Here is a 19869-nt window from a genome sequence, read left to right as displayed (position 1 = left end):
CTTGCTCTCTGAAATCTTTCATTTTTGTTGTTTTTTATATAAAAATATACTTTTTTCACAGATTTTGAATTGGAAAGTACAGTTCATTCATTTCAGTTTTCCCATCAGCTCTAGCTACTAATCTAACACTATTACCCTGACTCTCTACCTTAGGGTTGATATCTAGTGGAAGATAATTTACATAATGTATTAATCATTAACTACTTACCACCATCTACAAGCTCATGGTAACAACAAAGTTACAGCAAGAGGTCTAAACTAACTGGTGCGACTTAAGATCACAGGTATTCCAGGTGACATTAATATTTATGACAGTACTTACGAAAGCAACTCAAATCAATTTAATTAAAATGTAAGTTCTGGCTTGGAGTCCTCCAACTCCCATTCTTCCATTTCTACAGCTTGTGACATAAATCTTCTGATTAAAGCTATGACTGATCATGAGAGGAAAAAAAAAAGACTCAACACTTAGGAGGACTGGAGACTCACGCATTTCTATGAACAGCTGCCTCTTCTCTGCCACGGTCTTCCGCTTGTTCCCACCTTCCTCAATCATCCTAGAAACAAAGAAAGACACAATAAGCCACTGTATAATTGAATAATTAGAACAAGTGCACATCATTCTGTTGTGAAGAGTTATAGGAAACCAGGTTGAATGTGCACATTTTAAGACCAAATCAATAAAAATAAAGTGGGAGCCTGATGTATGAAAAGATAAACCATTGTCACTTTATTTGAGAACTTCTAAAATATTAAACAGCCAATACTTAAATCAGTTTATAAACATGATGAAAATATGGGGTTATGCCTTATTTCTAACTTAACTATTTTCTCTGTAGAGTCCTGCATCAGCTGAGACATTGTGTCCCATATCACCACAGTTTTGCATAAACATGTTACTAAATATAATTTAGAAAATAATATAATGAAAGGCTATAATAAAGAACATAACAGTCCATCTATACTTAAAAGACATACATGAAAACATTGTTTGTATGTTAAACAATATTAAACAAAAAAGGTATTCATTCCCAAACCCAAAGAGCTCCTAAATATAACTTTTCTATTACATAATAATAGCAGTTTATGTTGACAGATTCAGGCTATGCCAGACATTTGTTAAAACTCTTTACATGCATTGAGCTACGCAAGTTGGTGCATGACTGTGGTCCCAGCTACTCAGGAGGCTGAGATGGGAGGATCACTTGAGCCCAAGAATTGGAAGTTAACCTAGGCAACACAGTGAGACTCAACCTCAAAACAAACAACAACAACAAAAAAAAACCTCTGTGACATTTACTCCAGTCTGTGGTTGACTGAGCTACATCCCCATCCCTTTTAATTCTTTATTTTGAGACACAGCCTAAGTTGTCCAGGATGGTCTTGTGATCCTCCTGCCTCTGACTTCTGAGTAGCTGGGATTACAGGCATGCACTACTGCACTCAGCTGCAAATGAAAGTTTTATTGGAACGCAGTCACAATAATCCATTTCTATATGGTCTAAGGCTGATTTCATGATGCAACAGCAGACTGGAGTAAAATGTCACAGAGAGCATTTGTGTCACAGAGAACATCTGGCCTTCCAAGTCTAAAATACCATTGTCTGTCCTTTTACAAAAAAAAAAAAAAGTTTGCCAACCTGACCTACAGCAATAATAATTAACACCGAATTACTGCACATCTGGCTATAATTAAGTTACTATATCTCCACTGTCACAATGACAACAATCATCCCACAATGCTCCCGCAAAGTAAGATTCACTCCTCACTGCTAAAAGAGCATTCGAACTATTCAAACTCCACTAACCATTCACTGGACAAATATTTATTAAGTAGTTCTTATGTGGCATTTGTATGAATGAAAGACAAAGTCCTCACCTGCATGGAATTTGCATTCATGTGAGAGGATTAAATAAAGTAATTCATTAGACAACACCTGGCCTAAACAGGCACAGGTTGAAGGCTAGTTGCTATTATTATTACAATTATTATTACCACTACACAGGTAATTTATAAATCTAGTGTGGGAGCATCTCATAATGAGAAATGAAATTTGATTCTTTTTTTTTTGAGAATTTTTTTCTTTTAAGAGAGTGTGAGAGAGGAGAGTGAGAGAGAGAGAATTTTTAACATTTATTTTTCAGTTCTCGGCGGACACAACATCTTTGTTGGTATGTGATACTGAGGATCGAACCCGGGCCGCACGCATGCCAGGCGAGCGCGCTACCGCTTGAGCCACATCCCCAGCCCGAAATTTGATTCTTTTAAGAAAGTTTTTGGCTTCTAAAACTAATAAAGTAGAAAATAGACACTTCTGAAATTTACTTATCTGAATTGACAAAATATATCTTTAAGTCACACAGACAATTATCACAAACCTGAATCAAATAACACATAAAAATATCCATCAAAGGGATACCATATGAAATGGTCATATCACATCTATAAGGAACAAATATTGTTAAAAACACCTGTTCTATTGCCTAGTGTGCTTGAGGCCCTAGGTTTGATCCCCAGCATGCAAAAACAAACAAACATCTGTTACATAAACTGGGCTTTAATTTTGTTACTGTTTTGAAACTACCTAGTTGAAAAATTACAAATTCAACTAAGTATATGCTCTCAGCTGAGGCAGGCAGGAAGAAGACACAGAGGGAAGAGTAGGGGGAGGGGAAAGGAAGAGGGAACACTCCTTCAAGATGGGCAATTACACCCCAGTCCCTTCTGCAGGAGAAGAAAGCAAACTGCACTTCACCACTGAGTCCCAGTTCCCTCTGGCCTCCAAGGTAAACACCCCCAGGCTGTGTAATGATAAGTGCTTTTCTTTCTTCAAAAAGAGGCCCTGAACAAAAGCCAACTCCTGGGCCTGATGATCAACTTCAGAAGTAACCATTTCCAACAGGAAGAAAAAACCTGGCCATGCTGGACTTACCGACAGAACTCTAGGTTAACCTCCACCATGATATCTTTGTTAAGAAAATTTCAAAAAAGTATTTTCATGCATATTAGATTTTCCTCTTACTGATTTCAGAAAAAAATAACTCCAAGTAAGAGTTGACTCTATGAAAAATAATTAAACACTATTCAACTACAGAGATACTCCTGATACTCCCACTTTAGAAACAAGGCAACAAATGTTTTAATTACTTTAGGAAATTATACTCTTGTGATGATTTTCTGTATGGTATGTAAAACTATTCATAGTATTTAAAAATCCTCAGGCTGGGGTTGTGGCTCAGCTCTTCTAGGTAGAGTGCTCTTCTAACTCGTGCAACACTCTGGGTTCAATCCTCAGCACCACATAAAAATAAATAAAAAAATAAAGGTTTTGTGTCCAATAACTAAAAATAAATATTTTTTTAAAAATCCACTAAATTTGGCCTATAACGTAAAACTACAATTAGTTCTTTTAAAAATAATTATTAAGGGCTGCAGCTGTAGCTCAGCGGTAGAGCGCTTGCCTAGCATGTTGAGGCCCTGGGTTTGATCCTCAGCACCACATAAAAATAAGTAAATAAAATAAAGGTACTGTGTCCAACTACAACTAAAAAATAAATATAAATAATAATTATTATTAGTAGTAGTATTATTACTATTACTATTATTATTATTAAACTGGGTAGTCCCAGCTCTTGGGAGGCTGAGGGAAAATCATTTGAGTTCAGAAGTTCCAGATCAGCCTAGGCAACATGGTGAGATCCCATCTCAAAAAAGGAGGAAGGGAGGAGGGAGGAGGGAGGAGGGAGGAGGGAGGAGGGAGGAGGGAGGAGGGAAGAAACAAACCAACCAAACTGCTTATGATGTATCATGTGGCAGAATTAAAACACCAAATTTTACTTATAGTTCAATTACTTAACAGTTACATGTGTATATAAACAAAGATGAGAAGTAAATTTCAAAATAAAACCACATTTGTAGCTGAGTGCTGTGTGCACACCAGTAATTCCAGCAACCCTGGATACTGAGGCAGGAGGATTGCCAAATTCAAGGTCAGCCTCAGCAATTTAGCGAGGCCCTAAGCAACTTAGCAAGACCCTGTCTTAAAATTTAAAAAGGGCTGGGGATATGGCTCAGTGGTAAGAGCCCTGGGTTCAGTTCCTAACACACACACACACACACACACACACACACACAATTTGTAGCCCACAGTGATGGTACACACCACCACTAAGGCTGAGGCAGAAGAATCACAAGTTCAAGGCCAGCCTTGGCAACTTCATGAGACCCTGTCTCTAAATAAAATTCAAAAAGTGCTGCAGATGCAACTCAGGCCTAGCATACACAATGGCCTGGGTTCAATCCCCACTACTGTAAAAAAAAAATAAAATCATATAATAATAAAACAATGCTACTACTAATAAAAAATAAAACATTAATAATAATAATACATTTGTAAGGTGTGCTTGTTTTTCCCCCTTAAGATTTAATTTGGTGCTGTGTTGCTTGGCAATCTTTAGAAAATTAAGTATATTTTATGTTTGTATTTACATTAGTTTTTAAATGTTTAAATGAATGCTTGGAGGCAAAAAGAAAACAGACACTCAAATTGTCAGTGCATGTATACTGACACAGCATTTTGAAAGGTAATAGCTACTAAATTTTTAAATGTACACTAACTTTATCCCAGTAAAAATGTGTAAAGATATATTTATTTGCTTTAAAAAAAGGAAAGATAAAGAGAGGAGGAAAAGGAAGAAGAAGAGAAAAGGGAAGGAAAAGGTCGAAAAGGAGGAAAGGAAAAAAGGAAAATTCCTTATGAAGCTGTTTAAGTAACTCAGGATATACAATGAAATCACATAGTTCACAGACACTGAAGAGAATGCAAAAGGCAAGGTGAGCAAATCCCACTTGTGAATCTTGAAACAGCTCAGTCAAGGCAGAATGAGGGGCTAGGGCTGGGGTTGTGGCTCAGTGGTAGAGCACTTGCCTGGCATGTGTGAGACACTGAGCTCGATTCTCAGCACCGCATATAAATAAATAAAATAAAGGTCCATCAACAACTAAAAAAAATTATAAATAAATAAATAAAAGGGCAGAAGAACCCTGACAACACAGCAGATGCTGCCCTACCAGTCCAGGTTCCCTTTCACTGTTCTGGCCTGAACCAGACCCCAGTGGCTGAGGCTATCTTCCCACAGCTGCTGCTTCTCTAGAAAACTGCCCTCCACTGACTGAATGTTCCTTAACAAAGAAAGGCCTGGAAAGCTAACCCCTCCCATGGGGGGGGAACAGGCAGCTGCAGCAGATCTGAGGCTGATCTGAGGCAGAAACACTCATCTCCAGCAAGTTTGGATCCTGGTAAGATGGGGTGAACACATACAATCTTATCCACTAAATATAACTATAAAATCTGCATAGAATACATGATGGACTTAATCAAGATCTACTAATTTGCCTTTTTTCTCTCTTGAATCCCCAGACCTAAAGTCAATACAGCCAGGACCCCCAAACAGTACTGTGGTACAAACAGAAAAAGTCCAAGAGAAAACCCTTTGGTTCTGCTCAAAGGGAAGAAAAGAGATATAAAGCACAGAGAGAGTGGGAGAAATCCCCCAAGTTTTTTCCTCTCCATTCTCTCCCACAACAGTCCACAGATAATCTAATCTCAGAGAAGGCAACATGGTAGGAAAAGTTGCTGGCACTAGAAAACTACAGGGGTCAAAAATGTGGGAAAAGAAAATTAAAGGCACACAAATTGGCAGGGAAGACATAAAACTGTCTTTGTTTCATAGGTGATATGATTATCCATGCAAAAAGTCCAAGACAAAAAACTCCTGGAACTAGTAAGCAATCACAGCAAGGTTGCAGGATACAAGGTACATATACAAAAGTCTATCACCTTCCTATATACTAATGAACAAGTAGAATTAAAAGGACAATAGCACAATAAAAATAATAAGTGAAAATAAAACACAATCCACTTACATTAGCACCCCAAAAAATGAATACTTGGGGGTATAAATTTAGCAAATCATGTAAAAATTAGTATGAAAAAAACTATAAGATTCCAATGAAAGAAATCAAAGTAGAATTGACTAAATTAAAATTAATTCCATGTTCATAAATAGGAAAATTAAGTATTATCAAGATGCCAGTTCCTCCTAACTTGATTCCAGTTTTAATACAATCCAAATCAAACTCCCAGCAATTTATTTTGTGGATGTTGACAATCTAATTCTAAAGTTTATACAGAAAGACAAAGACTGTGAACAGTCAATGCAATATTGAAGAAAAGGGTGGAGAAATGAGATTACATGGCTTCAAGACTTACTATAAAGTTACAGTGTAGTATTGGTTTAAAAAAATAGAAGAAGAAGAAGAAGAAGGGGGAAAAATCTTATCAAGAGAACTGAAAAGAGTCCCCAGAAATAGATTCACATAAATACTATTAAAAAGGCAATTCAGTGGAGGAAAGATGGTCTTTTCAACAAATGTTACTGGAAGCACTGGACATCCACATGCAAAAATATGAATCTAGACGGAGACCTTACACCTTCACAAAAATTAACTCAAAATGGATCACAGGCATAATTTTAGAACATGAAACTACACCAACTCCTCAAAACAACACAGGAGAAAATCTAGATGACCTTGGGTGTGCTGCTGATTTTATAGTGATAACATGACTGGCATGATCCATGAAAGAAATGGTAAACTGGACTTCATTAAATTTAAAAAGTTCCAGCTGGGCATGGTGGCACACACCTGTAGACCAACCTGGGCAACTTATCAAGACCCTGTCTCAAAAATTAAATTTAAAAGGGTAGTGGGTGTAGCTCAATAGTAGATGGTTTAGCATGTACAAGGCCCCAGATTAAATGTACAAGGCCCCAGGTTGAATCACTAGTACTGCAAAAAATATTTTTTTTTCAATTATTCTTAGAAGTTCTGCTTTGCAAAAGATACTGTTAAGAGAATGGAAAGACAAGCCACAGACTAGGACAGAAAATTTGTTAAAAAACATATCTGATAAAGAACTGTTGTCCAAAATACAGAATTATTAAAATTCAATATAAGAAAACAATCTGATGAAAAAAATGGGCAAAAGATCTAAAAAGATACCCCACCAAATGAAACATACACAGATGGCAAGTGTGCATCTAAAAAGCACTCAGATTCAATGTGTCATTAGAGAAATGAAAATTAAAACAAGGAGATATCACTATACACTTGTTAAAAATGGCCAAAACTGAGAACCAGTGTTCTCAGTAAACATCAAATGCTGAGAAGGATGCAGAACAACAAGAACTCAATTCATTGCTGGTGGGAATGCAAAAAACGATATATACTCACTTTGAAAATATCATAGTTTCTTACATAACTAAACATGACTATTACCATGCAATCCAGCAATCAAGACTCCTTGATATTTACCCAAAGGAGCTGAAACATATTCATTCAAACACCTGCACACAGATATTTAAAACAACATTATTTGGAACCAAGATTTCCTTTAGCAGGTAAGTAGATAAACTTTGGAATGTTATTCAGCATTAAAAAGAAATGAGCTATCAAGCCATTCAGAAACAGGAAGAAGTAGGGCTTGGGGGCACACACCTGTAACCCCAGCAACTCGGGAGGCTAAGGCAGGAGGATCGAAAATTCAAAGTTCATGGCCAGCCTCAGCCACTTAGCAAGACCCTCTCTCAAAATAAAAAGGGTTGCTGATATAGCTCAGTGATGGAGCATCCCCAGTACTGCAAAAAATAAAAGATATGAAGGAACTATACAAATATATGACAGTGCTTTGCCCCCATCCCTCACACACCCCCACACACACTACAAAGCATTCTGAAAAGGGCAAAACTATAATCAGTGGTTGCTGAGATTTGGGGGAAGGCTATGAATCAGCAGAGCACAGAGGATTTGTGGGGCTGTTGAAACTACTCTATATGATACTACAATGGTGCATACATGTCTTTATACAATTGGAGCAAATTCATAGAATGTACAACAAAAGTAAACCCCAAAATAAACCTTGGCCTTTGAGTAATTATGATATGTCGATATAGGTTCACTGACTATAACAAAAGTACCTCTCTGATGAGAAATATTGATAATTGGGGAGGCTGTGTGTGAGGTGGGGCAGAATATTTATAGGAAATCTGTGCAATACAAGAAATTGTTAGGGCTAGGGTTGTGGCTCAGCTGTAGAGCACTCACCTAGCATGCAAGAGGCACTGGGTTCAATCCTCAGCACCACATAAAGTAAAATAAAGACATTGTGTCCGTCTATAACTAAAAAATAAATATTAAAAGAAAAAAAGAAATTGTTAGCTGAGTTTTCTTCCTCTTGCTACAAAATGGCAGTCTCTCCTATTCAAGGACTATGTAAAGACTTCCTCTGAGATGCAAATTCTCAAAACATAATGTGCCTCCCTGATCCTACCCTGCCTCCTTTACTGCTTCTAGACTAATAACTAGGGGCCAGTCTTGGCATTTTGAAATAAGGAGATAACTAACCATCCCTGAATCTGGTAGAAAGGACTGATTTACCAAAAGAGCTGCTGAACCTGATATGAACTGGCAGGAACTGGGAGAACATACCTGAAAAGGGATCTTGAGAGTGCTGAACTTGGGGGCCAAGTATAAGACTGGTAAGGAAGCTGAGCATGGTGATCCACACCTGTAATCCCAGTGATTAGGGCCAAGTTCAAGGCCAAAATTTAAAAAAAGACCTGGAGATGTAACTCAGTGGTAATGCACCCCTGGGTTATAATCTCCAGAACTGCAATAAGAAATAAGACTGGTAAGGAAATGTTTGTTGACATGGGGGGACTCTCTCAGAACTCAGACTTTAATGTTCCAAAAAGGGCACCTGGAGTCGGTCTGTATGTGCTATTGTGATCACTCATTTAAACCTGAAATAAAGTTTTTAAAAGATGGTCTGTAGAAAATGAGTTGGACCAAAAAAAAAAAAAGAAAGAAAGAAAGAAAGAAAAGAAAATGAGTTGAAGATGCTGGAACTGACAGAGTACTAAGGAAAGAGTCAGAAGGGTGCTCTCTCCCCCAAGACCCCTACCTTTTACCAATTCCATGTCCACTGGACTAACTGCAGCTGCCCTCTCCTTTTTTTTAATTAAACCTAAGACTTTCTCTAATCTCTGGAATTCACCTTGTTTCCTGTATGGCCAGGCCTGAAATACAAATAAATATATATTTACATATATATTATTATAACATATATTTATATATTATATATTTAATATATATTTATAAATGCATATAAAAATAAATATATAGCTCTACCACCCCATAAAACAATCTTAGCCAGTGACTGATGGAGGTGGTGTATAAATACTACAGCTACCTCACCCTCTCTGACACACGTTTTACACTGACTCTTGGTGTTCCAGTGGGAATAGGCCTGTCATTACTAAGGCAATGTGCTTTATAACAAACCCCTTATTTGCTATCTTCCCTTTCCTATCTCACTTCACACTCCTCTATTGGTTTTTCCTCCAAAATAAAATACTTTCACTGAAATCCTTATCTGAGTCAGCTATTGGGGGGATTAAGACACCAAGTCTTTTCATTTAACCAAGCTCATAATTCGATTACATAAAATCCAAGTTTATGGGGTACACATAAACTAAGATTAGTATAATTGATGTCCCTAGATCAGTGCTTTATGTATACTAATATCTGTATCTTTGTAATTCTGCTTTTAACAGTTTCATATCCAGCAAGGAACCAACCAATCCTACTACCATAGCTATTATACGCCCTTGTCATTCTGACATGACCTTTGTAAACTAACACTAACACTTTCACAAACGTAAGCACATCTCTACTTCCTTCCACTTGGACTCCTGGCACTCAGCCTTTTCTTAGCCTTACAACTCACAGATGACCAATGGTTCCCTATCATTCCTTTCACACGCCAACTCTAATTTCAAACCCTGCCATTTCCTTCCTCATAATCACTCTCATATCCACCCTTTTTTTCCCATTTCAATTGCCAAAATCTTCATGCACATTAATGAACAAATAAAATTCTATGACCTCATGATCTCAGAACTCTCCACTCCCTTTTCCCTGTAGTTTATCCTGCAGCCATACAAAAGTGTATCTACACTGGGTGTATTTACTTAAACTTGTCTAACCTTCAGTGAGTCCTAATAACCCTAGTCAGGCAGGAGCTTCTTTCCATCTAAAGACTCTGAACACAGGCTTAGTCTACAAAGCGTCAAGACCAGAGAACAAGCTCTGAGAAGGTAAGTAAATCTAAGAGAAGCTAAAATTGGAAGTTGTAGAGGCTATTTGATGTTCTAAACCCAAAACTAAACTGAATTAACAAGTTTTTAAATGTACCACAAAAGCAACAATCCATGAAATTAAAAAATTGATAAGTTGAATTTTACCAAAATTAACTGCTCTAAGGCTGAATGCAGTGGTGCACAGCTATAATCCCAGTTATTCAGAAGGTGGGGACAGGAGATCTCAAGTTCAAGGCCAGTCTGCAACTTAGCAAGACCCTATCTAAAAATAAAAAAAATTTAAAAGGAATTTAAAAGGGTCTGAAATGTAGCTCAGTGGTAGGGTGTTGCTGGATTCAACCCCTATTACATAAAAAAAAAAAAAAAAAATCAACTGATCACAAAAGATACTGCTAAGAAAATGAAAGGACAGACCACAGAGAGAGAGAAAATATTTTCAAAACTAATATTTTACCTGAGGAAAGACTTGTATCCAAATAATATAAAAAAACTTTGAAAACTCAAAAATAAGAAAACAGCCCAATTAAAAAATGATCAAAAGATCTGATCAAGAATCACAGCCTTAGGGCTGGGACTGTGGCTCAGCGGTAGAGCACTCACCTAGCACGTGCAAGGCCTTAGATTTGATCCTCCGCACCACATAAAAATAAATAAAAAAAGGTATTGTGTCCAACTAAAAAATTAAAATTTAAAAAAAAGGATCACAGCCTTGGGGCTAGAGTTGTGGCTCAGCAGTAGAGCGCTCACCTAGCATGTGCAAGGCCCTGGGTTCAATTCTCAGCGTCACTTTAAAATAAAAGTATTGTGTCCAACTACAAGTAAAAAATAAATTAAAAAAAAAAAAAAGAATCACAGCCTTACCAAGTGCAGTGGCACATGCCTGTAATCCCAGAGGCTCAGGAGACTGAGACAGTTTAAAGCCAGCCTTGGCAAAAGGAAGGCACTAAGCAACTCAGTGAGAGCCCATCTTTAAATAAAATACAAAACAGGGCTGGGGATGTGGCTCAGTGGTCGAGTGCCCTGAATTGAATCCCAGGTACTAAAAAAAAAGAAAGAAAAGAAAAGAAAAGAATCACAGCCTTTGGAACAGGAGTCCCCTGTGATTTTCCTTTGCTAGCAATGCAATAAACCTTCTTTTTCCTTTTTCTCAAAAAAAGAAAAAAAATCAGATCAAACATCTCACCAAAGAAGATATAGAGATGGCAAACAAGAGAAAAGATGTTCAACAGCATTTGTTATTAGGAAATTACAAATTTCCTAATAACAAATATTATACAAATTATAACAATAAAGAGATAACACTATATACCAATATTAGAAGAACTATAATCCAAAAATCCAACAATATCAAATGTTGAGAAGGATGAAGAACACAAGGAACTCTGGTCTATTGCTGGTGAGACTGCGCAGTCACATTGAAAGACAGTAGGCGATTTCTCACAAAGTTAAATGTGGTCCTACCTAGGATCCAGTGATTACACTACTAGGCATTTACCCAGCTAAACTGAAAATTTACATCCACATAAAAATTGCATCAAATGTTTATCTAACTTAATTCTTTATTGCCAAAAACTGGAAAAAACAAAAAATGCCCCTAAACAGATGAATGTATAAATAATCTGCAGTATTTCCATAAACAGAATATTGTTCATCAATAAAAAGTATGACATATCAAGCCATGAAACAATGTAAAAATGCATATTACTAAGTGAAAAAAAGTGAAAAAAGCCAGACTAAGAGGGCTAATACTGCATGATCTGAATTGTAACACCAACTAAAGAAAACAAAACTACAAAGACAATAACATTATCAGTGGCTGGTGAGCTTTAGGGGTAATGAAAACTGAGCAAATGAAGCACAGAGAAATTTTTAGGGCAATGAAACTATTGTCTAAGATATTACAATGGTGGATATATGATATTATGCATTTGTCAACACTTACTGAACTCTACAACACAAACAGTGACCCAAATTTATGCAAATCTATAACATATCAAAAAGATTCCAGGATAAAATGCAGACTACAACAAAACAATCCAACTGTATTAGTGTATAAGACAACCTCACTGAAGAGTGGGGAAAAGGTAGTGAGGAAGACATGGAAAGAGCAATTCATCAGCCAACTAGATGCCTGTTCTCTGTAGGACACTGTACCCAACAATGACAAAATGCACATTCTCTCCAAATGCATATGCATCAAGAAAGATCATATCTTGAACCATAAAACAAACATTTGCAAATTCAAAAGAACTGAAATCATACAAGGTATTTTATCATAATAGATTTAAACTAAAATTCACTAAGAAAAAGACAAATCAATGAAACCAAAACCTGATTCTTTGAAAAGATCAATAAAACTGATACAACAAGACAAAATACAAAAATAAAAGCATACATTACCAACATCACTAATGAAAGAGGGGGTATTACTACAGAATTCATGAACATTAAAACAAATACCATGAGAATACCATTAACAATTCTGTTCAATAAACAGAAATATGACAACTTAGGTAAAACTAATTGATTACTCAAAAGCTACAAATTACCAAAATTCATCCAAACTTAACCAGATAACTAGAATGATCCTATAACTATTAAAGAGATGAATTTGTGTTTAAGAATAAACTTTTATAAATGGAATATACATACTCAATTCTATAAGATCTCTCCCATAACACAAAAGACAAGGAAATACTTTCCAATTCATTTTGTGGCCAGCGGTACCCAAATACAACACCAAAGGAAGGAAGTACAAAAAAGAAAACTACCAATCAGTGTTTGTGAACACAGGTGCAGAAGACTCAACAAAATATTAGCAAATCAGACTGAGGGTATACAGCTCAGTGATAAAGCACATGCTAGCATGTGTGATGTCCTAGGTTAAATCCCCAGCACCACAGAAAACAGCATCACACACATATACACACAAATACACAAATGCAAATTAAATCCAGCAATGTATTAAAACTTCCTACAGAGACATTAGTCATAAAGAGGACATAGTATTGGCACATGGATAGCAATACAAATTAATAGAACAAATTGGTCAACTGATTTTCAACAAACATGACAAGTTAATTCAGTGTAGAAGGGACAGTCTTTTCAACAAATGATGCTGGAATCAAATTATGATATATTCATACAAGTTGTGGAATATCCATAAAATGGAATACTATTCGGCCATAAAAATAATATATTGATGGGGCTGGGATTGTGGCTCAGTGGTAGAGCGCTTGCCTAGCGCGGGTAGGACCCAGGTTCGATCCTCAGCACCACATAAAAATAAAGGCATTGTGCTGTGTCCATCTACACCTAGAAAAATAAATAAATAAATATTTAAAAAATAATAATATATTGAGAGCTGGAGTTGTGGCTCAGTAGCAAAGCACTTGCCTAGCATGTGTGAGGAACTGGGTTAGATTCTCAGCACCACATATAAATAAATAAAGTCCACTGACAACTAAAAAAAAATTTTTTTTTAAAGAGAGAGAGAGAGGAGAGAGAGAGAGAGAGAGAGAGAGAGAGAGAGAGAGAGAGGAGAGAGAGGGAGGGAGGGAGGGAGAGGGGAAGAGAGGGGGGGAGGGAGGGAGAGGGGAAAGGGGGGGGAGAGAGAGAGAGAGAGAGAGAATCTTTTTTAATATTTATTTTTTTAGTTCTCGGCAGACATAACATCTTTGTTGGTATGTGGTGCTGAGGATGGAACCCGGGCCGCACACATGCCAGGCGAGCGCGCTACCGCTTGAGCTACATACCCAGCCCTAAAAAAATTTTTTTTAAATAAAAATAAAAAAGTATTGATGCATGCTACAACATAGATTAACCATGAAAATGTAACAAATTAAAGAAGTCAGTCACAAAAGGCCACATATCACAAGATTCTGTTTATATGAAATTTCCAGAATAGGTAAATCTATAACAAAGAAATAAATAATTGGTTTCCAAGGATTGGTGGGGAGGAAAATAGGAAGTTACTGCTAATGGGTACAGAGTTCCTGTTTTGGGGTGATGAAAATGTTCTGAAATTAGACAATAATGATAGTTGTACAACTCCATGAATGTTCTAAAAAACAGTAAATTATAGGGTGAATTATACAAATAAACAGAAAAGGGACCTTAGTATAGATAAGCCTTTGGGATTGATCCTAGGTTGTGTGTTGCTGTTGCTCATTCATTCTGACTGTTACATAAGCCTATAAACTACATTTTAATCATCTACTCCCCTGCTGATGGAAATCTGGGTTATTTCCAGTAAGTTTCTTTTTTTTTTTCCATATTACAGGCCATGTTTACACATTCTTGTACCTGTCTCTTATTGCACAAGGGTAGAGTTTATCTTGGGTGTACACCTAGAAGAGGAACTGCCAATCTGTTTTGAAAGTTCACCTGAGTACATTCCTGTCATCGATGTATTAGAGAGCGTGTGGATTCACATCTCCAATGCTCAGCCCACTGGGTTTAGCAAATCTGGCAAATAGTATGGGTATATGTCAACTCATTGTAGTCTTGATGTGCATTTCTTCAAGTACTTATGATGATGTGCATCTCTTCGTGTTTGTTGGCCATATGTGTTTCCTTTTTTGTGAAGTGCCTATTTGTCTTTCGCAAAAAGTTTTTGTTACAGTAGTCATTTAAATGTGTGTGGGGGGGTTATTTTGTTTTCTTTTTAGTGTAGGGGATATAACCTAAGGCCCAGTAAGATAAGCAAGCACTCTACCACTGATCCACACCCCTACCTCCCTGCAATTATGTGTGTGCATGCATGTGCGCACAAAGGTACATGTGTGCATACTTTAAAAAAAAAAAAACTGGGGACTGAACTCAGACTCATTCTACTTCTGAGCTATATCCCCAACCCTTTTTATTTTGAGACAGACTTCTCTAGGTTGGCCTCAAACTTGCAATCCTTCCTGCTTCAACCTCCTAGGAAGCTGGGATTACAGGCATGCCCCACCATGCCCAGCTCCTAAAAAAACATTTTTTTTAAATATTTATTCTTAAGTTTTAGGTGGCCACAATATCTTTATTTTACATTTATGTGGTGCTGAGGATCAAACCCAGTGCCTCGTGCATGCTAGGCAAGCAAGCACTCTACCAAAATCCCAGCCCCCTAAAAAATATTTTTAAGAACAGGTTTTCTAAGTAAAAAAAAAAAAAAAGCACAAATAAAAATAAGACTGATAAATTAACCTACATGAGCAATCTATGTATCAAAAGACTCATGAGAAAGATGGTAAGACAAGTCACAGACTAGGAAAGGAGATCTGCAATCAACATAACTAAATGAGTGGTAATGGCACATATAGCCCCTACGGGCTGATAAGAGTCTACTTTTCACCTAGGTGATGAGTATTAGGTGTTTACTATATAATAATTCACTAAGCTATAAATATTTTTAGTATCTGTTTTATTCTATAATTAAAAGCTTATGAAAATATAAATTTACCCTATTAGACTCATCAAATGAGAAAAAGTTAAGTCCGAAAACTATTATTTATGTTAACAAAAATATAAAGCCGTATGAACTCTCACATATTGCTGTTGAGTGAATAACAGCCATTTCAAGCAACAAAGGCAGTATCCAATAAATGTTTAAAATGTACAAAACTGATCACCTAGAAATGCCCCTTCCATGATTATGTCCTAAAGAGGCACATTCAAGAATATTTAGAACTGTATTTTTATAAACACAAAAGAGAAACAACCTAAATGCCCATCATCAGAAAAATAGGAAAATAAAATCTTTGCATAGTTAATCACACAAAAGAATACTCTATAGCGAAGCTACATAGTGGTAAAATGGATCAGTTTCACAATGTGAAGTAAAAAATGTTGCAAGAGAATACATACAAAAATGTACTATTTGGGCTGGGGTTGTGGCTCAGTGGTAGAGTGAGCACACGTGAGGCCCTGGGTTCAATCCTCAGCACGACATAAAAGAAATAAAGATATTGTATACAACTACAATAAAAAATGAATTTTACAAAATGTACTATTTATACAAAGCTTAAAAGCATGCGTATTAATATAAGCAAGACTGGGACTATGATTTCAGGTACAAGATTTCAGGAAGCATCAATCTCAGAATCACACAAGACCAGGAATGAAGGCCTCCTATGTTGGGGGCCTAGGTGCCTCCTTCATTTCACCCTTAGCCCTGGCTGTGCATACATGATATTATATATGAATTATTTATGAATTTATTAATTCATACATATATAGCAAAATATGAAGAAGCACCCAGGAATAATAATCACTAAATTCTACAAAGTGAAGACTGCTAGAGATGAAAGTAAAATCACACGACTATAAAAGGCACTCTACTGGCTATTCTTCATTCATTAGGCTGGATTCTAAGTACACTGTGTTTATACTTGACCCTTTTGTATGTCCTATTTCGTTATAAAATTTTAAATCATGGGAGAAAGGGAGTATTTTATTATTGAGCCAGAGTATACCAAATACCATAAACTCTGCTTCTATCCAAACACACAAGGACTCTCACAAACTCTCTAATTTAACATATTAGTCATCACTTCAAGACTTATGATCAGAGCCTCATTTTTATACTTTGCATTTCACTGACAACAAACTCATAAATAGAAGTATCACTCTGCTTTCTTCTTGCTCTTCAAGTGTGTGTGAATTACTATTTCAATCTTTAGTTGACTCTAAAGCTTCACTCTGTAGTTTCTTTGCAGAATCTTGTTATGCCATTCATCTATTTGGCAAGGTTCACTTCTTCATTCAAATCAGATAACATAATCTGAAAAATCACTAAGCTAATGTGCTGCACTATGTTCTAATACAGTGGAAGCAAACAAAACAGGAAGATCACGTTACAGATGCCCCAGGTTGAGCTGTTCCCACCACCCTCTCAGGCTCCTAGCCTATGCAGGCACTGAGGCGTTTCATCAAACATACAGATGGAGTAAAGTGACAGCCTTCAGGTTAAATATCAGTAAAACTTAACTGCTCGTACTGTCTTGTTATACCCTGCCTAGAGGATCATTTTGCCTGCTTCCTACTTTGGAGACCACTGCTTCTTAAAAAAAAAAAAAAAAAAATGGAGAAAATAGGATTGCGCTAGGCTTAAGGAGCAAATCAGGACTGTGGCTGTTAGAATAAGATAAGGAAATTGAGAGCCTATGTGGTTAGGCAACTTGGACTGAGGTTACAAAGCTAGTAGTTTGTGCAGTTAGCCAATGATGTGGCTCCAAAGCCCATTCTCTTCCCATTGACACATCATCTCCTCCAGGGCAGGCACGTGAAGCCAAGAAATAAGGAAAGAAATCAGGTCCCAAAACTATGTGAGTTAACTGGATCTGGAGGAGAGCACAACAAGAAGTCCTTATACCCTGATCTCTAAGAACACAATGTGTTCCGGAGTTGGACAAAGTCTGCAGGCAGAGGTTAAGTAATTGCTTCAGTAAAGACTACAGGAAGGGGAGATAAAGCTTTGGAAATGTTTTCTGAACATCTCTGCACTGAACCTAAATGTTGAATACCCTTCATTCTTTTGGTTTCTCAACCCTTCCCAGCTCTCAGTTATATCAAAGCATCTAGGTATCAAAAGTTCTTATGTAAGTCAGGCACTATGGTGCATGCTTGTAATCCCTACTCAGGAGGCTGCAGCAGAAGGACTGAAAGTTCAAGACCAGTCTGGTCAAATTGGTGAGACTCTGTACCAAAACAAAAAATAAAAAGGGTTAGGGACATAGCTCAGTGGTAGAGCACCCCTGGGTTCAATCCCCAGTACCACCAAAAGAAAGAAAGAAAAAAAAAAAAGTTCTCATGTAAATTCACAATCTCCCAGCAAGCCTCCACCAGTTTGTCTCTGGATGTCCAGAGATGATAGAGAAGTCAGTGGGGGATGGGGCTGGGGTTGTGGCTCAGTGGCAGAGTGCTTGCCTTGCATGTGTGAGGCACTGGGTTCAATTCTCAGCACTACACATAGATAAATTAATAAAATAAAAGTTTATCAACATCTAAAAAAAAAAAAAGTCAGTGAAGGGTGAGAATGTCCCTAACAAATACTTCCTTACAACTAGCCAAACTTTTTTGAAAAAAGAACTAACTTCAGGGCTGGAGTTGTGGCTCAGTGGTAAAGTGCTTGCCTTGCACGAGCAAGGCCCTGGGTTCAATCCTCAGCACCACATAAAAGTAAATAAATAAATAAATAAAGATATTGTGTTCTTCTACAACTAAAAAATATTAAAAAAAAAAAAAAGAACTAACTTCCTTGCTTATCTCAGGAAAATTATCAAGTATCCTTCCTCTAATACTTCTCTTTCAGATTAAAAGAAATGCCACAGGGGCTGGGGATGTGGCTGAAGCGGTAGCGCGCTCGCCTGGCATGCGTGCGGCCCAGGTTCGATCCTCAGCACCACATACCAACAAAGATGTTGTGTCCACCAAAAACTGAAAAATAAATAAATATTAAAAATTCTCTCTCTCGCTAAAAAAAAAAATGCCACAGAAAATAAGTAGAGATTTTCTCTTTACAAATCTGACTAGCATTCTCTAGGTTCCTAATAAAAAATATTCAATAATTGCTCTCCACTACTACACAGAGCTCTGAATAGCTAAATATAACCTCACAGCGCTGTGATAACTATTAAATCTCAGATAAAACATTTAGCACAAAATAAGAACCTAGTAAACATCAGCTGTCATTATTGATATTATTAGGACTATTTGATTATGCTAGAGTAGAGAGCATATATTTTATGTATAGATTATAGATTATTTAGTCCAAACCTGAATATCACATTTCAGTCCTGCTTTAACTTATATACAGTGCATTAGTACACAGAAATTCAAAATCAAAATGCATTTTCTCTAAAGACTGTTTGTTAAAAATGAAATAACAAGTAAATCATATACAACATACCTGTTTCTCTCATTTAACTATAATGCAGAAAGTTCTGTCCTACTTCTGATATATTTTAAAATATAATAATTTCAACAAATTCCCTCCCCAAAAAAGACCTCGATAAAATTCAACACCCAACATAAACACAAACCAGAAAGACAGAAAACTTCCTTAAATTGACAAAAGACATCTACCAGAAACCTTCAGAAAACATGCTATCAAGTAGTGAAACACTGGAAGCTTTCCCATTCAGGAATACGATTAAAATGCCCATTATCATCCTTGCTATTCAACGTTTATACTGGAAGACCTAGGCAATGCAATAATGAGGAGGGAAAAAAACAACAGGCATACAATTGTTAAAACCCTGGCCAATTAAGTCTTCTAGTCAAAGTAGTCAGTAAGTAGATACTTTGATGTATCCTCTCTGCTCAAATACACAGTAATAGAAAAAAAAATTACATAAAAATCAAAAGACATAAGGTTCAAAAACAAGAGAAGCTTTCACTTGGATCAGAAACAGAACAGATACACGAAGTTGTGAGTAGGATGAATCTGCAAGCTTGGGGGACTGAAGAACAGACCAGGCATATACAGTACTTCCTGCAGAGCCATCATGGCACAAAGCAGGGGAGAGTGGAGAACAGGAGACATCTGAGCCAGACTCACTACTGAAAGCCAGGGATGAGGCTAAAGCTGCAAGGAAGCTAAAAAATCTGCTGCAAGTCACTGCCTAGAAATGGCAGTTTAGATAATGTTCTATGCTTAGGAAA

At 36.8% G+C, this 19869-nt stretch overlaps 1 protein-coding gene across 15 annotated transcripts in view; it reads right to left on the bottom strand.

Moving 5' to 3' along the window:
- Dtnb (dystrobrevin beta) overlaps nucleotides 1-19869 on the bottom strand; it is a 228747-nt gene that overhangs the window by 202015 nt on the left and 6863 nt on the right. For all 15 annotated transcript variants that reach the window (XM_078029556.1, XM_078029563.1, XM_078029553.1 and 12 more), the window contains exon 2: nucleotides 490-557. In XM_078029556.1, the coding sequence (XP_077885682.1) occupies nucleotides 490-556 (67 nt within the window). In that variant the 5' untranslated portion in view covers nucleotide 557. The remainder of the gene's footprint in view (nucleotides 1-489; nucleotides 558-19869) is intronic.

Source organism: Ictidomys tridecemlineatus, chromosome 12, assembly GCF_052094955.1.
Source record: "Ictidomys tridecemlineatus isolate mIctTri1 chromosome 12, mIctTri1.hap1, whole genome shotgun sequence".
Classification (NCBI taxonomy): domain Eukaryota; kingdom Metazoa; phylum Chordata; class Mammalia; order Rodentia; family Sciuridae; genus Ictidomys; species Ictidomys tridecemlineatus.
This window is presented reverse-complemented; position numbering and strand designations above follow the sequence as displayed.